Source organism: Frieseomelitta varia, unplaced genomic scaffold (genome assembly GCF_011392965.1).
Source record: "Frieseomelitta varia isolate USP_RPSP 00005682 unplaced genomic scaffold, Fvar_1.2 scaffold_217, whole genome shotgun sequence".
Taxonomy (NCBI): Eukaryota; Metazoa; Arthropoda; class Insecta; order Hymenoptera; family Apidae; genus Frieseomelitta; species Frieseomelitta varia.
In genome coordinates, this window is record NW_025109939.1 from 218,518 (window position 1) to 236,085 (window position 17,568).

General features: G+C 32.1%; 4 protein-coding genes across 7 annotated transcripts in view; 2 read left to right on the plus strand and 2 right to left on the minus strand.

The window, feature by feature from the left end:
* LOC122527435 (hymenoptaecin-like) overlaps positions 1-1,175 on the plus strand; it is a 2,478-nt gene extending 1,303 nt beyond the window's left edge. The window contains exon 2 of the mRNA XM_043651634.1: positions 284-1,175. Within this exon, the coding sequence (XP_043507569.1) occupies positions 284-640 (357 nt within the window). The 3' untranslated portion in view covers positions 641-1,175. The remainder of the gene's footprint in view (positions 1-283) is intronic.
* LOC122527433 (lysophospholipid acyltransferase 1) overlaps positions 1-11,892 on the minus strand; it is a 22,615-nt gene extending 10,723 nt beyond the window's left edge. The window contains exon 1 of the mRNA XM_043651632.1: positions 11,598-11,892. Coding sequence (XP_043507567.1) covers positions 11,598-11,681 — 84 coding nt within the window. The 5' untranslated portion in view covers positions 11,682-11,892. The remainder of the gene's footprint in view (positions 1-11,597) is intronic.
* A 1,244-nt stretch (positions 11,893-13,136) lies between these two features.
* Positions 13,137-13,836, plus strand: LOC122527436 (mitochondrial import inner membrane translocase subunit Tim8). Of its 3 annotated transcripts, none has more exons than XM_043651637.1 (3): positions 13,137-13,203; positions 13,312-13,412; positions 13,601-13,836. In XM_043651637.1, the coding sequence occupies exons 2-3, from the start codon at positions 13,314-13,316 to the stop codon at positions 13,772-13,774; spliced, it is 273 nt and encodes a 90-aa protein (XP_043507572.1). In that variant the 5' UTR covers positions 13,137-13,203; positions 13,312-13,313; the 3' UTR covers positions 13,775-13,836. The 3 variants fall into 3 exon arrangements, with proteins under 3 accessions (XP_043507572.1, XP_043507571.1, XP_043507570.1); XM_043651636.1 differs by having other exon boundaries at positions 13,139-13,203; positions 13,291-13,412; XM_043651635.1 differs by having other exon boundaries at positions 13,196-13,412.
* Positions 13,837-14,764: 928 nt separating this feature from the next.
* Positions 14,765-17,447, minus strand: LOC122527408 (ufm1-specific protease 2). Of its 2 annotated transcripts, XR_006306336.1 has the most exons (11): positions 17,138-17,447; positions 16,850-17,065; positions 16,548-16,775; positions 16,328-16,489; positions 16,156-16,249; positions 15,824-16,084; positions 15,602-15,748; positions 15,396-15,531; positions 15,207-15,327; positions 15,074-15,145; positions 14,765-14,998 (listed from the first exon to the last, which is right to left on the minus strand). XR_006306336.1 is itself a non-coding variant. In XM_043651574.1 (10 exons), exons 1-10 carry the CDS (start codon positions 17,174-17,176, stop codon positions 14,787-14,789), a joined length of 1,749 nt encoding a protein of 582 aa, XP_043507509.1. In that variant the 5' UTR covers positions 17,177-17,440; the 3' UTR covers positions 14,765-14,786. The 2 variants fall into 2 exon arrangements, 1 of the variants encoding a protein (XP_043507509.1); XM_043651574.1 differs by having other exon boundaries at positions 15,074-15,327; positions 17,138-17,440.
* Positions 17,448-17,568: the final 121 nt, after the last annotated feature.

Below are 17,568 nucleotides of genomic sequence, written 5' to 3' on the forward strand. Positions count from 1 at the left end.
AACTCTTTCGTCACTTCTCAAATATCAGCTATGTGAAATATAATATAATATAAATTTGATGCAATTGTTACATCAAATATATAAATATCAACATTCCAAATTACTCTTACAAATTACTCTTTCGTCACCTCTTGTTTTCGATAATCTCCAACATACCACCTCCTCATTTCAAATTCCTTCTCTCATTAATCCGATATTAATAATATATTAATTAACATTATATTAATTTCATACGTTATTTAACATGTTAACCGATATTTTTTCTTTCTTTTTCCCTTGCCAGGGCTCGCCTCGTTTCCGACGAGATGATAGCAAAGGATCTGTGGTCGTTACTGCAACGAAACCCATAGGCGGACCGGATCGTCGCCCGTCTTTAGACATCGACTACAAACAACACATCCACGAGAAAAATGGATGGAGGACGGACGCGTACGGTGGAATGAACATTCGTTCAGGACAGTCTGCTCAGCCGCACGGAGGCCTCACTTTCGACCGTGACTTCAAAAACGGGCACATTGGTGGATTTGGTGGGGCTCAACGGTTTCCCGGAGGCAGAATATCGCCTACTTTCGGTGTGCAGGGTGGGTTCAGATTCAGGCGCGATGTGAATGACGTCGAGTCGGAGGAAATGGGATATTAAGATCGTGGCGCGCGACTCACGAATCAGACTGCGGACTCTTTTTTATCGAAATTTTGATTACTGAGAAGATGTACGAACGGAGAGAGTTTGCAGCGATAAACAGAAGGCTTTGATGTTCCAAACGTTTTCTACTTGTTAGAGGAGAAGAGATTCCGTAATATAATTTCGAAAAAATTATTTAAGTTGTTTCGAATCGTGAAATTATTGATCTATTGATCTCTGTATCCTTGATAATTTGTTCGAATTATCGCAGCAATTCATCTCCTGATTATGACAAGCGCTCCGTTTCGAGCACTTCAAGATATTACACATTTGGATATTACACGCATTCCGCGCATTTTTCCTATAAATTCCCATCCGCAGTCTGATTAATGATTATTGATTGCATTTAATTATTTTTATTTATTTGAGCTATGCATTTGTTATCTTAATTCTATTGTACTTAATCCACCGAGTACTTGTCTAATTAGATATATTATATGTTAAGAGATTCCATTTCAATTAAACACATAACAATAAATTAATTAACAGTGAATTGTGTTGTGCAATGTTTTTTCGTCCCAAGGATAAGGGTAAACGAACCTGCCGAGTGCGAATGAACTTTCGCTGCATTCAGTGCGAATGATAAACGTTTAGAATTGAGCCAGTGCGCTTGATAGCCGAGCTTGCGAGTAATGAGGTTACAGTTACTGGAATACACGTATAGTGCACGGTAATATAATGGATGATACCCAGCAACAAAGGCGGCTCTGTCCGTTTATTTCGTTTGATATGACTTTAGAACAATACGCGTCGAATATTTTTCTTGATAACACAATTTCGTGGATTAGCGCAAATCTAAACTGCAACGTCAGCTTATTATGCAAGACACCTCCTTTCTACTTTGTTGAACGAAAAGAAAAACACAGTTACTTATAAAAAAAAAAAAAAAAAAAAAAAAAAAAAAAAAAGAAACATACGTACAACGAGATAAATGTATTTAAGAATGAAATACATTACACTTTAATTTTCTGCAAAGACAATCAAACGCAAACAAGTTGCCAAACATCGAACGACTGGAAGATTGTTACAAACCGGCGCGAAAGTTAATCAACAGCGATAATTAAGCAGAACTGATCGCGTTTATAATTAATTTCAAACTTCACGAACAATCCTGGAGATAGTGACGCGGTTGTGAAATGTATGAAAGCTATTCTCTCGTGAGAGGATAAACTGGGTCTCTGACTACGCTAGCTACGAAAAAAGAAAAAGAACATTTTCCAAGCCAATAATTTATATATAACCCGGCGAGTGCTCGATGTTATAAAGAGTGCAGCAACAAAAAAGATTTGACCTCGACAATCGTTCCAAGTCGTCACATCGTGGGCATATCGTAATATCGTAAGCGCCATTATCTATGCGAACATCGTCCGATATGCGGTCGTTCGATGTTCGAATGACCAATTGAGGAGTACCGATATAAGTGCACGTGACTGTAACTTCATCGCGTCGTTGTTATTGCGATAAATGCCGCTTTACACTCGGTCGTATCGTAATTGAAATATACATCGATACGCGGAGGCCTTAAGGGGGTGTTCTAGTGTGTGTGTGTTTCTTTTAACTTTGTTAGGGAATTTTTTTGCAAAGAAACTATTACACCTTTTGTAAGTCGAATTGACAAGATTTATTTCTACGTATTTCAACGACTTTTTAAGATTTTTTGGGACAAAAAAAAGTTAAAATTAGTGGCAATGCATACTCTCAAACATACATAGTCGCTTTTAAGAATGGTCGTCTCACGGTGTCCATGATACCGGCCAAAACGTGAATGTTCCTTAATTAGCATGAGTTTGGCTATAGCAGGTACCAAAACAAGAGAAAAAAGTCGGTAATTATATAAAAAAGTGGCGATACTTTGAAGTTCGATTATCGATTTTTGCATGTTTCTGTTAAACTTCGGAAGCCTAAAAAAATATAAAAAATAAAATTTTTTGGTCGATTCTGGTAGAGGCTATAGTCACATGTACTAAATGCGTACTTAAAATTTTGAGTCAATTGGTCAAGTAGATTTTGAGATATCATGGACACCGTTCTGAAAAACATAGTTTCCAGAAAAATGCCTTTAAAGTTTAGTATTGCGGTAACAATGACGCTGGTCGTCGCGTCTTTCAAACAACCATAACTTCGTTAATTTTAGGAGTTCACATGTAGGGTTACAGAGATGTATTTTCGAAACTATGTCCTTTAAGAGTATGCAATTTTTTCAAAAGTTAATACTAGAATACCCTTTTAAACGGTCAGTCATATCTGCTTTCAATCAATTGCAAACAATTGAAATTTTGAGTGTAAAAAAGATCTGTCCATCTCAACAAGTAGTCTTGTATATTTGGATTGAAATTAATAATGATCAGGTAACGAGAGACGAATATTTATGAATTATTTGTTACTAAAAAAGGATCGAGGAAGAAACAACAATTCTCGCAATTAGAAATATTTATTTCAGGAAGAAATCTTACGAATATAATTTAGAAATTACATTTTCTATATTTGTATGTATCATATCCATGTGTTGTGCTTTTCTAAAAATATACACGCGAATGAACCTTTCTGTCAGATTTTGCAAATTATTTACTTAAATGTTAAAAACTATTTATTGAAACATCGAGGCAGGCAATTCATTTTCTACGCATATATTCTCGTTATGTGTGATACAGAGAATAAAAACTACTGAAGCTAGAACGTCGTTCACATGCAATCGTTGCAAGAATTACACTAACCAACATTCGTTCATATTCTGCATAAAATCAACAAGAGCTGCACACGCTGCACCTGTGCAGTAAAATATTCAATTATTCGTTTCATAAAATATTCAATTATTCGTTTCATAAAAATTCAGTTCAGCGACAAGTTCAAAGTTAGAATTTCTTGGCAAAACAACATGACGACGCGAAGGATACGGAAAGATGTAAGAAAAATTCACGCGGAAGCAAAACAAATTGCGGAAAATGAAATTGATGGTTGCGCATTAACCTAAAAACAGAACGTTCGCAGAAACGTTATTTTCTCGGTTATCGTCGGCAATTTTATCCCGCCCTTCGACCAATCACTTGATGAAGATAAACTATCGAACACAATAATACTGTCGCTCAAAAACGATTCGTCAGTATTACGCGTTTTATCGTTTCTTTATTCGAAGACGTGCAATGCAATTTTTCCCTACTTGTTTCTCTCTTCCTATTTACTGAAAATATCACTTTTCTTGCATTTTGTAATAATGACGCTTGCATGATGATACTACTCGTTAATGCTGTGCGCAAATAACGGCACTGACACTTCGATAAAATCTTTTAGACACCGGCCAACGTGGTTTTGCTGAATTTTCAGAATTTTGCGCGAAATATTCTTATTGTTGATCAGCTACTGACACGATATTTTTAATAATCGATGCATGGAATAAAATAACTACCATCTACAGAAGAACAAGCCCTGACATTCGTATTTTTCCTCGAAGAATTTTGTCTGGCTCCAATCAGAAGGACACAGTTTATATCAGTTGTATGTTCATCATTTAATAACTATCTAGTATGTGTCGTCTCATGAGAATCTAACGAATCTACAAAATTAATTATACCAACAGTAGCAGTAATAATTTTGAATAAATCAAATATTTTCTTTATAAAGAAAACTTCCACGATAAGAAGCATATAGTATATATAATTTCTCTGTTCTGCGCTATCAAGAAAAACATAAAGTCCCACAAATGGCTATATCTACCCTAAATCGACCTAAGGAATCCTTCAACTACCCTTTTAAATCATATTTACATTCATTCGGATTATCCTTCTTTTGGATTCTCTTCGTGATTCCTGACCATTTCTCAATCGAGATCAGAAAATACTTTCTCCATTTCGTTCGTCGTTACATTCCTGCGGTATACTGACCAACAAAGGTTCGTCCGTGGCCGATGGAAACGCGATAACACGACCAACTTACTTAGAGATCACTTACGTGATTGATTCTTGGATCGCGTGCAGAGTTGCCTTCAACCTCGTTAGAGCAGCTTTCCGTGATTAACTGATTATAGAGAGCGAATTCTGCATACGCATATTTATCGTCGAATGTCGTGATAACACATATTTATACGATCATTGAAACGTTTCCATTGGAGCCACATTATGGGTCTTTCATTCGTTTATACGCCCCGTTAAAAATAGTGAAATTATTTATGCGATCTATTTAAGGAACACGGTGTTCGGATGGAGAGTCTGCTCTATCAATCGGTTGCCCATCGATTTTTCGCCTTTGCGAGGCTTTCGAAAATAAAATTACAGAGTTTGGTGTAGCACTCTCTGAGAGGAAAAAATATATTTTAAATTAGACAAGTTCTGTTTTTTTCTTTTTTGCTCAAAATAAAAAAAAGAGAAGTACAATTGTGGATCTTCAATGTGTTGACTGTTGAATGAATTTTTCGTGCCCTTTTTCTACAGCAAAAATCTATTTTCACATGATACAGTTCAAAATTGAATGATACGTGTAGAATAATTCAGAGTGAGTTACGAGAATTACATAAATAACTTGTCTGATATAGGATATCTTAATAAAGCGAAGCACTCGTGATTAATTTTTGATATCGCTGGTCATTTTTAATACGTCGTGGGCGCAAACATCACGATATCATACGTATTTTAATATCAATGGCTCACACGATGCTCGACATATTAATAAAATATGTAAAATGCGTAGAAAGAAAAAAGTTCATCTTCGTAGATTTTTATAGGAAATAAAAAAATAGAAAATCTTAACAAATACTGCTACGTTAAAGTATTTTTACTTTCTTCAAAATTATTTTTTTCTATTTCATTAAATATCTATTTCAAAATATCCTATTCGTACGATAGTAATTATTTTTTCTTTTTTTTTTGAAGTCAATAGTATCACAGAGAGTATCAGCTTGAAGACTCGCGGGGAAACAGTTCATCAACTTCCTGAATGGCTTAATTGGTCCTCCAAGCCCTAATTAGAGTTTAGAGTGTCCTGTTCACAAATGACTAAATTGAAGCGTTATGGAACAAACGAGCACGTGAAATCCAACGTCTCAGAAATAATTAAGAACCTGTCTGTAATCTGGTTCACATCGCATCTTAAGAAAACAATGAAACACCAACTGATACAATAAAACTACTTCCTTTTCACACTTTTTTTTCCCTTATACACGCGAAGAGCCCACTTTCTTCTTCTCTCTGTTTTCACTTTTTATCGTACGTTTCTTTCTTTTTTCGCAGAAATCAAAAAGTAGGTTACAGCAACGATACGAGAAAGCAATTAAAGTAACGGTACGTAAACTTGAACGCTTGTATCGCGGATCACGTTCTCTGGAACAGTTACTCGAATGTTTGCAACAGTTTCTGATGTTCTTGTGCAAAGACAAATGAAGATTATAAACAGTTAGTATTTTCTTGCGTCTCTAACTAACAAAATACGGTATCAGGATTTCCAAGCACCCAATTAGAGGTTCGTCGAAGAGGAAACGTCGAACAACTGGGGAAATCTCACATAGTTAGCGACGACAAACTCGAGCGGAAGACACGAGAAAGTCATCTTGATTGCCCATGGTAGAAATGTTAAATACAACACTTTAAAAATATTGGACGCAATAATTTGTTTTTACGATGTTAATTTGTTTTTAATACGATCGGGAATTTTTGTATTCCATGTATACCATGTTTAGAAATATTTTAGTTCTAACGATGAATTTCTCGCAGTTAAAAATAAACAAAGGATGCAAACGTGAGCGTTAATTATTCATACGTTGAAGAAATTTATAGAAGTGGTATCACTTTCCTTTTTCTTAAGGCAACGACATAGAAACTGCACTCTCAGAGAACAATATCGTTGGAGCGCGATTTCATTTCACGTGGTATCTAGGTATAAAGATATTAATTTATTATTCTAATTTATTATGCTGCATTGGTATCTGTTGAAAAACTGTTTACTGTTCAAGATGATTCATTCGAGTTATAAAACGTTGGCAAAATGACAAATTAGAAATTCGATCGACAATGAATCGATGCCGCAAGTAAAAGTGAAATAAGAAGAAAAATACGTGAAACTGCCGAGTCGCTAACTTGCAGCAGAGAGAAACGAAAGTATGAAATTGCGAGTTGAAATGAAAGTTTATTGACAGAGTATGGAGAGTCGCGGGGCTTATATGTGATCTCAAATGTGTCTAAACGTTGTACGACCAAAAATTTTTCTTAACTTCAAACTACAATTATCCAGACAGCATCGTCATTCTCAAAATTTCACCAATGGCATTCAAAATTATTGTTAGGTTTTAGAGTTTCAATCTCAATGCGTTATTAACGCAGACTTACCTGGTGAATTATAAAGCTTAATTAGCAATTATAATAAAAATAATAAAAAAAATTATTCTCGTCAGAATTAATTACTTAAGAATGCTGTATCTAGATAAATGCGCATTTTTACGCAAACGTGTTCACATAAAAAAATGTATGCATTATGTAGATGAACAATTTCCATGCACTTTGCAGGCGACTCTCAAATTAATTTGTTTCGTATCAATGACGATTGACCCACGGAGATGCGAGGGTCCAAGATGAACAGATCACGCTGGACACGGTAGTCTTGGTTCGCCAGAGGCCAATGATCTCTGCTCGTTTATTCGTAGCTACACTATGCAAATTATACTACACCTCGCGTGCACCTTGTTGCGAGCGAATCGTGACTGGCTGCAGTTTTATCTTTCGCCGATTTCGTTAACTACTATTTTAGTCCACGTGCGCCGTGATCGATGAAATTCGAGAATTCCATGGCTCAAAATTAGGCGAAACTTATTGTCCAAAAATAAAGATTCAATTTTGAGAGTATCGAATTTCAATATCTTCACGATTCGGAGTACTTTGGAATAGTTAGATTACGACTGGAATAATCTATATTCCACTCGATTCAAAAATAATGACATAATAAATATTTCTGATAAATACCGCGATAATTGTACTGAAATCAACGAATCAAATTTTTCGATCAACTAAAAACAATAAGGATACATGTTATGTAAATATACTTTGCAACGCTCAAAGCCAGAAATTATTACGAAATTACATTGATATTCACTTCTCTTCCAATGACATCGAGAAAAATTAAGAAGAATCATGTTTGATTTATTATAGTGATCATCAGCGTGAATCTAAGTATATGTGACAATCTATTATTGCAAAGCGGAATGTGCACGTATACGTAACAAGACTTTCGATTCGTCATTCATTAATAATCTGTTACGTCGAGTAGATATTTACTATCAAGATACAATAGTATCTCAGTAAATGAATTTATTATCTTTGTTGTTATTTATTAATAACCACTAATGTTAGTAAATATGTGAAATGATAACCATAGTACATAATAAAAGACCTTACTTGCTGCAATAGTTTAATATTCAATGTCTTGCGTAGGAAGATGACCATTCGTTTATTATGTAAATAAAGAAATTTGAATATTATTCAAATCTCGACGTTGAAAGAAATATATGTAGCATGTTTTTATAATTTTAAATTATTCACGTGTTGTATGGAATAAATGTTAATGTTAATGCTAATTTATCACGTGTTATATGGAACAAAAATGGAAACAAATACACCTGAGTAAAGCATTAGAGTGGCGCTAACTGCCAATTAAATGTTCTAAAATGCGCGATATTATCGTTGTACGAATCGTTACGTCGACAAAATCATAGAAAAAAATAAGAGATATTAGTCAGTCTGAATATCTAACACATAGATTCGAATCATGAGTCTATTTATCGGTGCTTTGTTATTTATCAACTTAGAGCCAGTTGTTTCACAATTATTACACATAAATCATAACTAAAATTTTTGTGCATTGTACGTTCTTTACAAAATCACTCGGAAAAATAATCTTAGTAAAAAGAAACAATTCTTCTCGCAGAACGCAAAAAAAATTTGGTTCTGGAAAAGTTAAATTTCAAAATCAATCTAAATATAATCATAAAACTCGTATCTTATCATAAAGATGATAAAATATCAAAAAGCATTATATAACGCATATATATATATATATATATATATATATAATTTTGTTAAAATATTCAAATACTTTTCCTGTACGAAGATTATAAACCAAACAAACTGTTTTTCATCAATCTGTAGGTCTATGTATTACACCTGAGACATGTGATCTTATGTGAGTGGTTAAAAATCCATCGAAACGAAATAGAAACCAACTAGCGTCGCTTTTCAAAAATAGAGAAATAATTATGCACGTGTTACGTATTCCTCGAGACGCGTTGAAACCTGGTTTTCAATAGATTTCTTTACCAAGAACCAATCGTAAAAATGCATTTTATATATAGCATAACCGTTTCTCGATCACACCTTTACACAGATGTCGCGTCGGAGTTAAAATCCTGTTCCTCGCTACATTGTAAACGGATCAGTGAAATTAGCAACTATGAAACAGGGTCATCGTGTTATATTCAAGCGATGCTGAATGAATCACGCGCAATTATTATCGCGCCATTACTAGTCGTGGAAAAACAATTACGCATTATTTATTCTTCTTTTTTTTTTCTCCTTTTTTTGTACTAATTTTATACCAGCTTGTACTACTTTTTTTTTACTAGTTTACGCTCTGATCTTCTTACATTCATTACAATTAGTAATTATCAATATTATGAGTTGAACGATCGTATCGCTTGTCACATTGCTTAATCATTGAATTAATTGCAAATTCAATTGGGAAAATGAAGAGATTGAACTGTGAACTCGACAACGAACCCCTTTCTTTTATACGTTCCTCGCACCGAATTGCATTGTTTCAAATCGATGACGTTCAAGTATGTCACGTAGCTCTAAAATTAAGCAGTGACAACAGGTCACAACGTCTTGTATAGATAGAAATACATACCGATACATAGTGCGTTTCATCTTTTCCCTTTCACTACCGAGATTACATATTTATATCTATGTGACCTTATTGATGAAATATTTCTGCGTGAACATAATTTGTACAAATTCGACTCGCAAATGGAAAATGCGAGCAAACGGACATAAGTATTAACAAGCGATTAAAGTTTATGTGGCCCAACAATTTCGAACGTTTGCGCACTTTTTGCAAAATAATATAATTATAATTGGCAATTATCGAAATGAAAGAGAACTTAATGGTTAAGATCTAAGCTACCATTAACTTTGTAACATAATCGTAGATAAGATTATTCCTGTGGAATAGTTTTATCGTTGTTAATGATTATTCTGCCTATCGTGGTCGCGATATTACAGCCAATCGTTTGAAATTCATTTACTATACATTGTACTCTAACGTGCTATGAATGAAAATAATGGGGAAAAAAGAGACACTCTAAAAATAACGCCGAGAAACGCCGTTTGAAACGGCTCCTTTCGAACTATTCAACAACTACAAAATTGCACACGCTCCTCGTTACTGCACGGCAATTTTCAGGATACAATTACTACCGTTCAACCAGCAAAAAGGGATAGCCTGACTGACACCTTTAGAATACACGTCTCCGATTTATTTGTGCTCGTCAATCTCGCGAAGTGCCTACAAATGAATATAATTTAATCTGATTGACACATGAATGATTACATATTTAAGTAGTATATAAATTTTTACTATCTTTATTATCAAAATCTTCAATTACTTTTGATTCAGCCTAATTTCATAAATTAACCGCTCCTCACAATTTTATAGATTTAGTAATCATTTACTAATAATAATTTAGCATTTATTGCTAGTTCCATCCACCTTATTATAAATATTGTTATATGTAAATAATCACCGTATTATATAGATTTCATTTGCAGATGTTCCGCAAATTTTACTGCTAATCCTCGGAAGTAAAATATTTACTTTCTAAACAACCAGTATACGGTGAATGTTCGTTGCTTATGTGAAATCGGTCCACGTTGTACTCTCAGTTTTTCCCAACTGTTGCATCTGATACAAAACTCGTGCAACATAGATTGTCCCCGAATACATTCATTCGGTCATTCTATTTACAGAGTGCACATATTTCATAGTGCGATGACGCCTATTACTTTCACGAAATTTCTTCCAAGTACAGCGTGATTTTTTGTATATTTTTTACTGATAATTTTATCGCAGCACGAGACCTTTAACATCGTTCGCAACAATGAAACAGTTCCAGACCATGCACGAACTTGATCTTATCGAGAAAACAAAACACATAGGAATCGCATGCTCGCTAGTTGGATAAACGTCGAAACATTCCTACACAGTATACAATATATCCGAGAGAAGCTATTTTTAATTTTCTTGTCACACCATATATTTATATACCTCGTTCATTTTTCAACGCTAAATTATGTGTCCTAAAAATATTAAAACCGGATCATCTTTTATTTGAAATTATTTGATAAGTTACATACAGTTAGAACAAATGTGTACACGAGAAAGAAATCAAATCGTGTATGTGAACAGACTTTGCAACAGAATCTGCAACTATATTTTATATTGTTTAACTACGAGACCCTGTCAAAATAAATTCAATTCATGCCGCGTGAATTACAGTATAGAGAACTAGTTAACGAATAATTAATCATAATCATAGAATCTTCGAATCGTAGAACCAACGATCACAATATTGTCCTTTCTACTATTCAGCAAGCATGCTCCAAAACTACTTTATGCGAGAAGAATAGCCGAAGAATACTAGCTCGTTGCTATCTCGGAAACTCCAAGCGTGACAAACCTTAACCTTGAGGTTGTGAAATCTCATCATCAGGAGTTCGCACATCAAGTTCAGTTGCAAGGATACTTAATAAAAACGACATATATCCATGGTAATCTGAAGTTCGATCGATGCGCCCTCCTTTTAGACGGTAGAAAGGTAAATAAGAAAGGTGGATGCCCGTGAGAGAAATAGAAAAAGGATATAGGTTTTGGTTACATTTCTCACCTGGTCGATCGGCACGTCGATGAAATCAGCGAGCCAGGAAAAAGTCCGGGAACCGTCATAGTAGTCTTCCACGGTTGTGGTCATTGTGTTGATGATTATATACGAATCAAATAAATACGCGCGCACACACCGCCCGTCACGTTGACGTACCTCGGACGGCACCAACGTGTGCCTTCAGAGGACACGGTTCCACTCCGTTCGGTTCCTCTCCCTCAGCGGAATATGATCGTTAGAACGCAACGATTCTACTACGATAGTGATGACGCCGTCGACGATGGTTCCTGAAATGCAGCGCCGCTGCGTTCCGCGCCGGCTAACAGCCTAGCCGGCATTCAGGGCCGTATCTACAAGTGGCATGATCAATTGCACGTGATATGCTCGACTGTTGATCTCCGCGGCTCATCCTCGCACACGCACTTACTTGTATACTTGCTAGTTAACTACTTACGTTGCCATACACGAACAGGCTCGTAACATCTGGAATGATTCGGTAATTAGTTAAATATTAACGATTGTGACGGAATTGAAATCTTGAATTACATAATCCTTCTTTTCTCGTACCGTGGATGTTTTAACAACATGTTGCGCGTATACATTGCGCGATGGTAAATGGTTGATTTTACAAGATCCATGATATTTTTCAGATAGTTTCTTAAAATTGAAATAAATTTATCGATACGCAGCCGCATTTTTATTGCCATCAAGCTGTCTATAAATCAATGATGAATGAATTATGTACATTATTTATATCGTGAGCGTATTTATAGTTAATTATGTTTTAAATTATGTAGAAAGTGAACAAAACTTAAGTAATAAACACAGGAAAAGTATCTTAGATAGGAGGAAAAATAAATAAATCAAACGTGTGTCATGAACGTAACGAAGCGTTATTATAATGATAAATAGAAATAAAGCATAATATTATTAAAAATTAACTATAATAGCAAAAAAATAAGATTAATAAGAATTTAACATATATATACACATATAGTAGTTAACACTCATTTTATAATTATTTACTTAATATCAATTAAGCTACAATATAAGACCATAGTGACATCAAAAAAATTTTTAAATTTTTAAAAATTTTAACTTGAAAAATCAAACTTTAAGACCTTCAATTTTTTTCTTTTTTCGAATGAAAATGTATAATTTGCGATTAATTTCCTTGAAAATAAATTTATGGACAAATACGCATGTACATATACAAATACAATGAGAATGCTGTCTTTTTCATTAAAAAAAAAATTTTGTTTTGAATTTTCGTACATTTTAGTAAAGAATTATATATAACTATTTAAATAAATCTTTCATATCTTTTTGGTTATTACAAATTGATAATTTGAATTTGATACCATTGTATAATCATATATTATATATTATTATATTTCAAATATTATACATTATATTGTATTATTATACATTAAGAAAGTAAATAATACATATTATTATACTTCAAATATGTTTATCTGTGTTCAACATATCACTGAACATTATAGGTAAATATTTTTGATAGAGTCTAGTAATTATATAGTAACTCCCTAGTTTGTGAGATTAGATTGAGAAATATAAAATACTAGATACTTACCGGTAAACAACGATTTTGGTGATTATCTAATTAATAAGACCACGTGCATACGTAAAAGATTAAAATATTATTAATTTTATAAAATATTAAATAAATTATTTTGTAAAACTATAAAATATATTCAAGAAATGTCTACCGAGGATGTAATGGAAGGCAATAAGATTGCAGAAACAGAATTACAAGAATTTTTTATGGCTGAGAAACAAAAAGCACAAATTCAAGCTCAGGTAAAGTGATATAATTTAAAGTTGAAAATATTGTTTTTGTTATTTACGAATTATTTTAACTAATTTAAAATTTATTGCAACACGTCCGAGAGGTTAACTTGCTCAGCATATATACACTACATATATTGAACACATCAATAATATTGTTTTGTAACTGAAAACTTTTTGATGGTATTAATACATTTTAGATTCACGAATTCAACGATATTTGTTGGGAAAAATGTATTGATAAACCAGGAGTCAAATTGGACAGTCGAACGGAAACATGCCTAATTAATTGCGTTGATAGATTTATAGACGTTTCACTTTTAATTACAAGTCGTTTTGCACAAATTTTGCAAAAATCTGTGGGAAACATGTAATATTAAATAAATTGTCTATATAATAGTTGTATTGTTATTACCAAATACAGGAAATGGAATTATTTTCTATCTCATTTCTATATAACAGAAATGTTTATGCATGTGGAAAATAAAAAAATTATTTAATGTTGATTAAATAACAAAGAAAATTGTATAAATTTTTTCAATAAAATCATTTTTTTAAATATATTTATAGAAAAAATGTAATATATATGTTACAAAATGTACATTTTAACTTACAAATAGCTGCAAAATTTTTTGTCCCTTAAAGGAATATATAGTACATAACAATTATAATATTATAACAGCATGTTTTCTTTCAAGTGACATATGTTACTTTAATATGATTGAAATTTACAAAATATTAAGAAATATTTTTATACGTGACTTTCCAGAGCTAAAGATAGATAATTTATATATTTTAAATGTTGGTTTATAATATTAGCGTTTGACATTTTCTTGAAAAATTAAAATATATTTTATTTGTTGCTACTAAAGAAAAACAATTCAAAAAGTAAAAACTAATCATAAAAGAATAAAAATGTTTGAATAAAGATATCAAACAAGTATCAACTTCTATAGAATATCAATATAGGAAATTGGAATGATTATTTGCATCTTAAGATTAAATGTTATGTTTCTCAACTTGTTTATAGCATTATATTCAAAATGCATTCAGTATGCAACTAATATTAGCTATTATAAAGTGAAAATAAATACAAGTAACAATATTTCTCAGCTTAACAATTTTGGACATCAACTTTTATATGGAAATACTTGTATAATAAAATATAATTTGCATATACATTTTATATAAGTTGTATGTCCATTTTAACGTGATATATATGTATGTATATATTATATATAATCTAATACATATTTATATATAATATATACTATCTATAGGATTCAAACGTTACATTTATTCAATTCACTAATTAATAATAAATATTTTTGGGCATTATCATTATATTATTACGCACAATTTGCTTAAATTTTTAATTTAACACGATCAGATGCATACTGGCCTCTGAGGAAGACACATGTTGTAAAATGCATCTTTTTTCCAAAAATCTTTTGATTTCCATCCACACCAACCTTTGTTTATTATAGTTGGCAAATGTTCGGAACCTGTGTAATGAGGATCCAAAATTAAAAATTTAACGTCTCCAGTAATTTGATCATAGCTGATTCCTAAAATTGTATGTGCTAACACTCCTCCACCTGTAATTTATTTATGCATAAAATTAAAGAAAATAAATGATTATTTTTAATTATAAGAACAAAAGAGTCAATTACCAATCATTACTGGTGTACCCTGCGTCTGAAAATGATGCAGTAAATTTGGAGCTAATGATGACACTTCTTCACCTGTAGATGCACATAATACTTTAACACTAATATCCAAAAGACTCTCTAGTACAAAACCTACTTCCGTAGAACCAATCCATTGTTTACTATTAACAAAGTTTGAAGGTTTATCTCCTATATCAACTAAACATTTTTGTATTAGACGATGAGAAGGTATTGGTATTTCAGTGTAACCTTGTAACCTGTAATGATTAAGTTACAATTAAATAAAACTAAACCAAATTTAGCTTTATTTTATCATTAAAATTACCTAAACCAAGAAATAATGGTTTGTAGAGACCTATATGCACATCCCCAACCATTATCATCAAAATTATCTTGCATATAATGATGATATGTATATAAACCTTGTACAATTTGTACTCTTCGATTACCGTTTATTATATCTGATTAAAAATTTACGATAACATTAAACAATAGTAACATAATATGATATAATGTGATCATTCAACATACCATCGTTCGTTGAAATTGCTTCATGAGGATTTATAAGTATACTCTCTGTTTGTGAATCATTATAAAATTTAACAGCATTTCCATAACGAAAATATGGCCTAGTCATATTTAATCCCAAAATTTTATGTAAATTTTCACGATATTCCACTGAAATTTAATCAGATATTATATTATCTAAACATACAAAATTTTAAATTTTACATAACATAGGAAGTCTCTCACTTGTTTCTTTATCACTATAACCACTTGGATAGACTACCGTGATTAAATGTCCAAAACCTTGAGGTTTGAAATGTATGGGTAGTGGAAGTTTTATAGATGTTTCTGATTTTTGCAATTGATTCTCAAAGCATTTTTCTATCAATTTAATATTTCGGCACATGGATTCTACTAATATTCCATAGAGATCTGCTGAGCTTACATTAAGGTTGACCAATGACAGTGTGTCAATAAATAAATTACATTCTAAACTGTTAAATGGTCCTATATTACAAATATATTTGTTTGAATTTATTTATTGCATATTGAAAGACATGTCAAATCAAAATCCTTACGTTTTATGTACTGAAGTACTGGAGCATACCTAACATTTTCTTCAGGAAGTCTGTCTCCAGATATTTTTAAAAGTATATAAGCATTCACAGCATTCTGTTAGTTTAATAAAATTAATATAATTCTTTTTAAGAATATCAAAAGAACAACAATGAAAGACACTAAAATATATACCTCTATTCCTGTAGGTTTCACATCTTTCTTTATATTTTTATTTCCTTCAGAATCAAATATGTTTAAAATTTCTCTTAAAGATATATCTTTCTCAATATTTTCACTATTAAAGATAAAAGCATTTTTCGATGGAAAATGAATTCCTACTTTCCCTGATACAATCTGTAATAGAATGATTAATTTAGAATACAATAGTTTTAATGAGATATAGATAACTTACATTTTTTTTTGATTCTTCTAATACTTCTATTATATTATCATTCTGTGCAATTAATGGCAGGCTTCCTCTTAACCTAATGTAAATAAATTCTCGACGAATATCATTTTCATTAATGATTTTTATGTCATTAACAGGTTCAAGTTTTAAATGGATATAAAAATATGCTTGTGTCTTTAAATTGTCATGTGTATATTTCAAAAATAATGGATTATCCGTAATATCAATGTCCTATGTTGTTAAAAGGATAAATTAAAACGAATACATTTTCTCATTACTGCAAATTATATTTAATATATATTTACCTGAAACATTTCAGGAAGTTTTTCTTCACATTGACCCACATGCAAAATACCACAAAGGTATACTTCTGCTGACATGTGTAATTGTAACATTGTATGATTTATATTAGCTTCAACATTGTCTGTTAAATTTATACTAAATGTCAGTACTGTTAATGTGTTATTGTACATAACACCGTATAAATGACCTGTTACATCGTCCTTTATACTTTTTAAACGCTGCAAATTTGCATCATTTGTATAGTTAATTCGTATGACAATAAAAAAAATAGAAACTATATAAAAAGTTACCTCTATGACATTAGATAAAATTCGCAATTGAGGCGCCATTTCACCGATCTAATTATAAACTAGTTACTTTTGTATAAATTAATCTCGCATTAAGTGTATGCTATCGCCATATGGCAAGGTTTGATTCAAAAAGCACGTTAAAATAAGTACAATCATCCAATCAAAATTATACGAGACACGTATATCACCTATCAACCATATATACGCGTTAAACAACTGTCATGCGTAGTCACATACAGATAGAACACTAATTGTGCTTGGCAATATTCAAAAAAACGATGATTAGAAATGATTCACAGTATAACATTCGGAAAGTAGAATGACGTTGTTAAACGATACCAGTCAATTTTCGAACATGTCAGATCTGTTTTACTAAATTGAAAAGTCCATTGGACAATGTTGGTATCTCGAAAGTTACTAGCGGCCTGGTA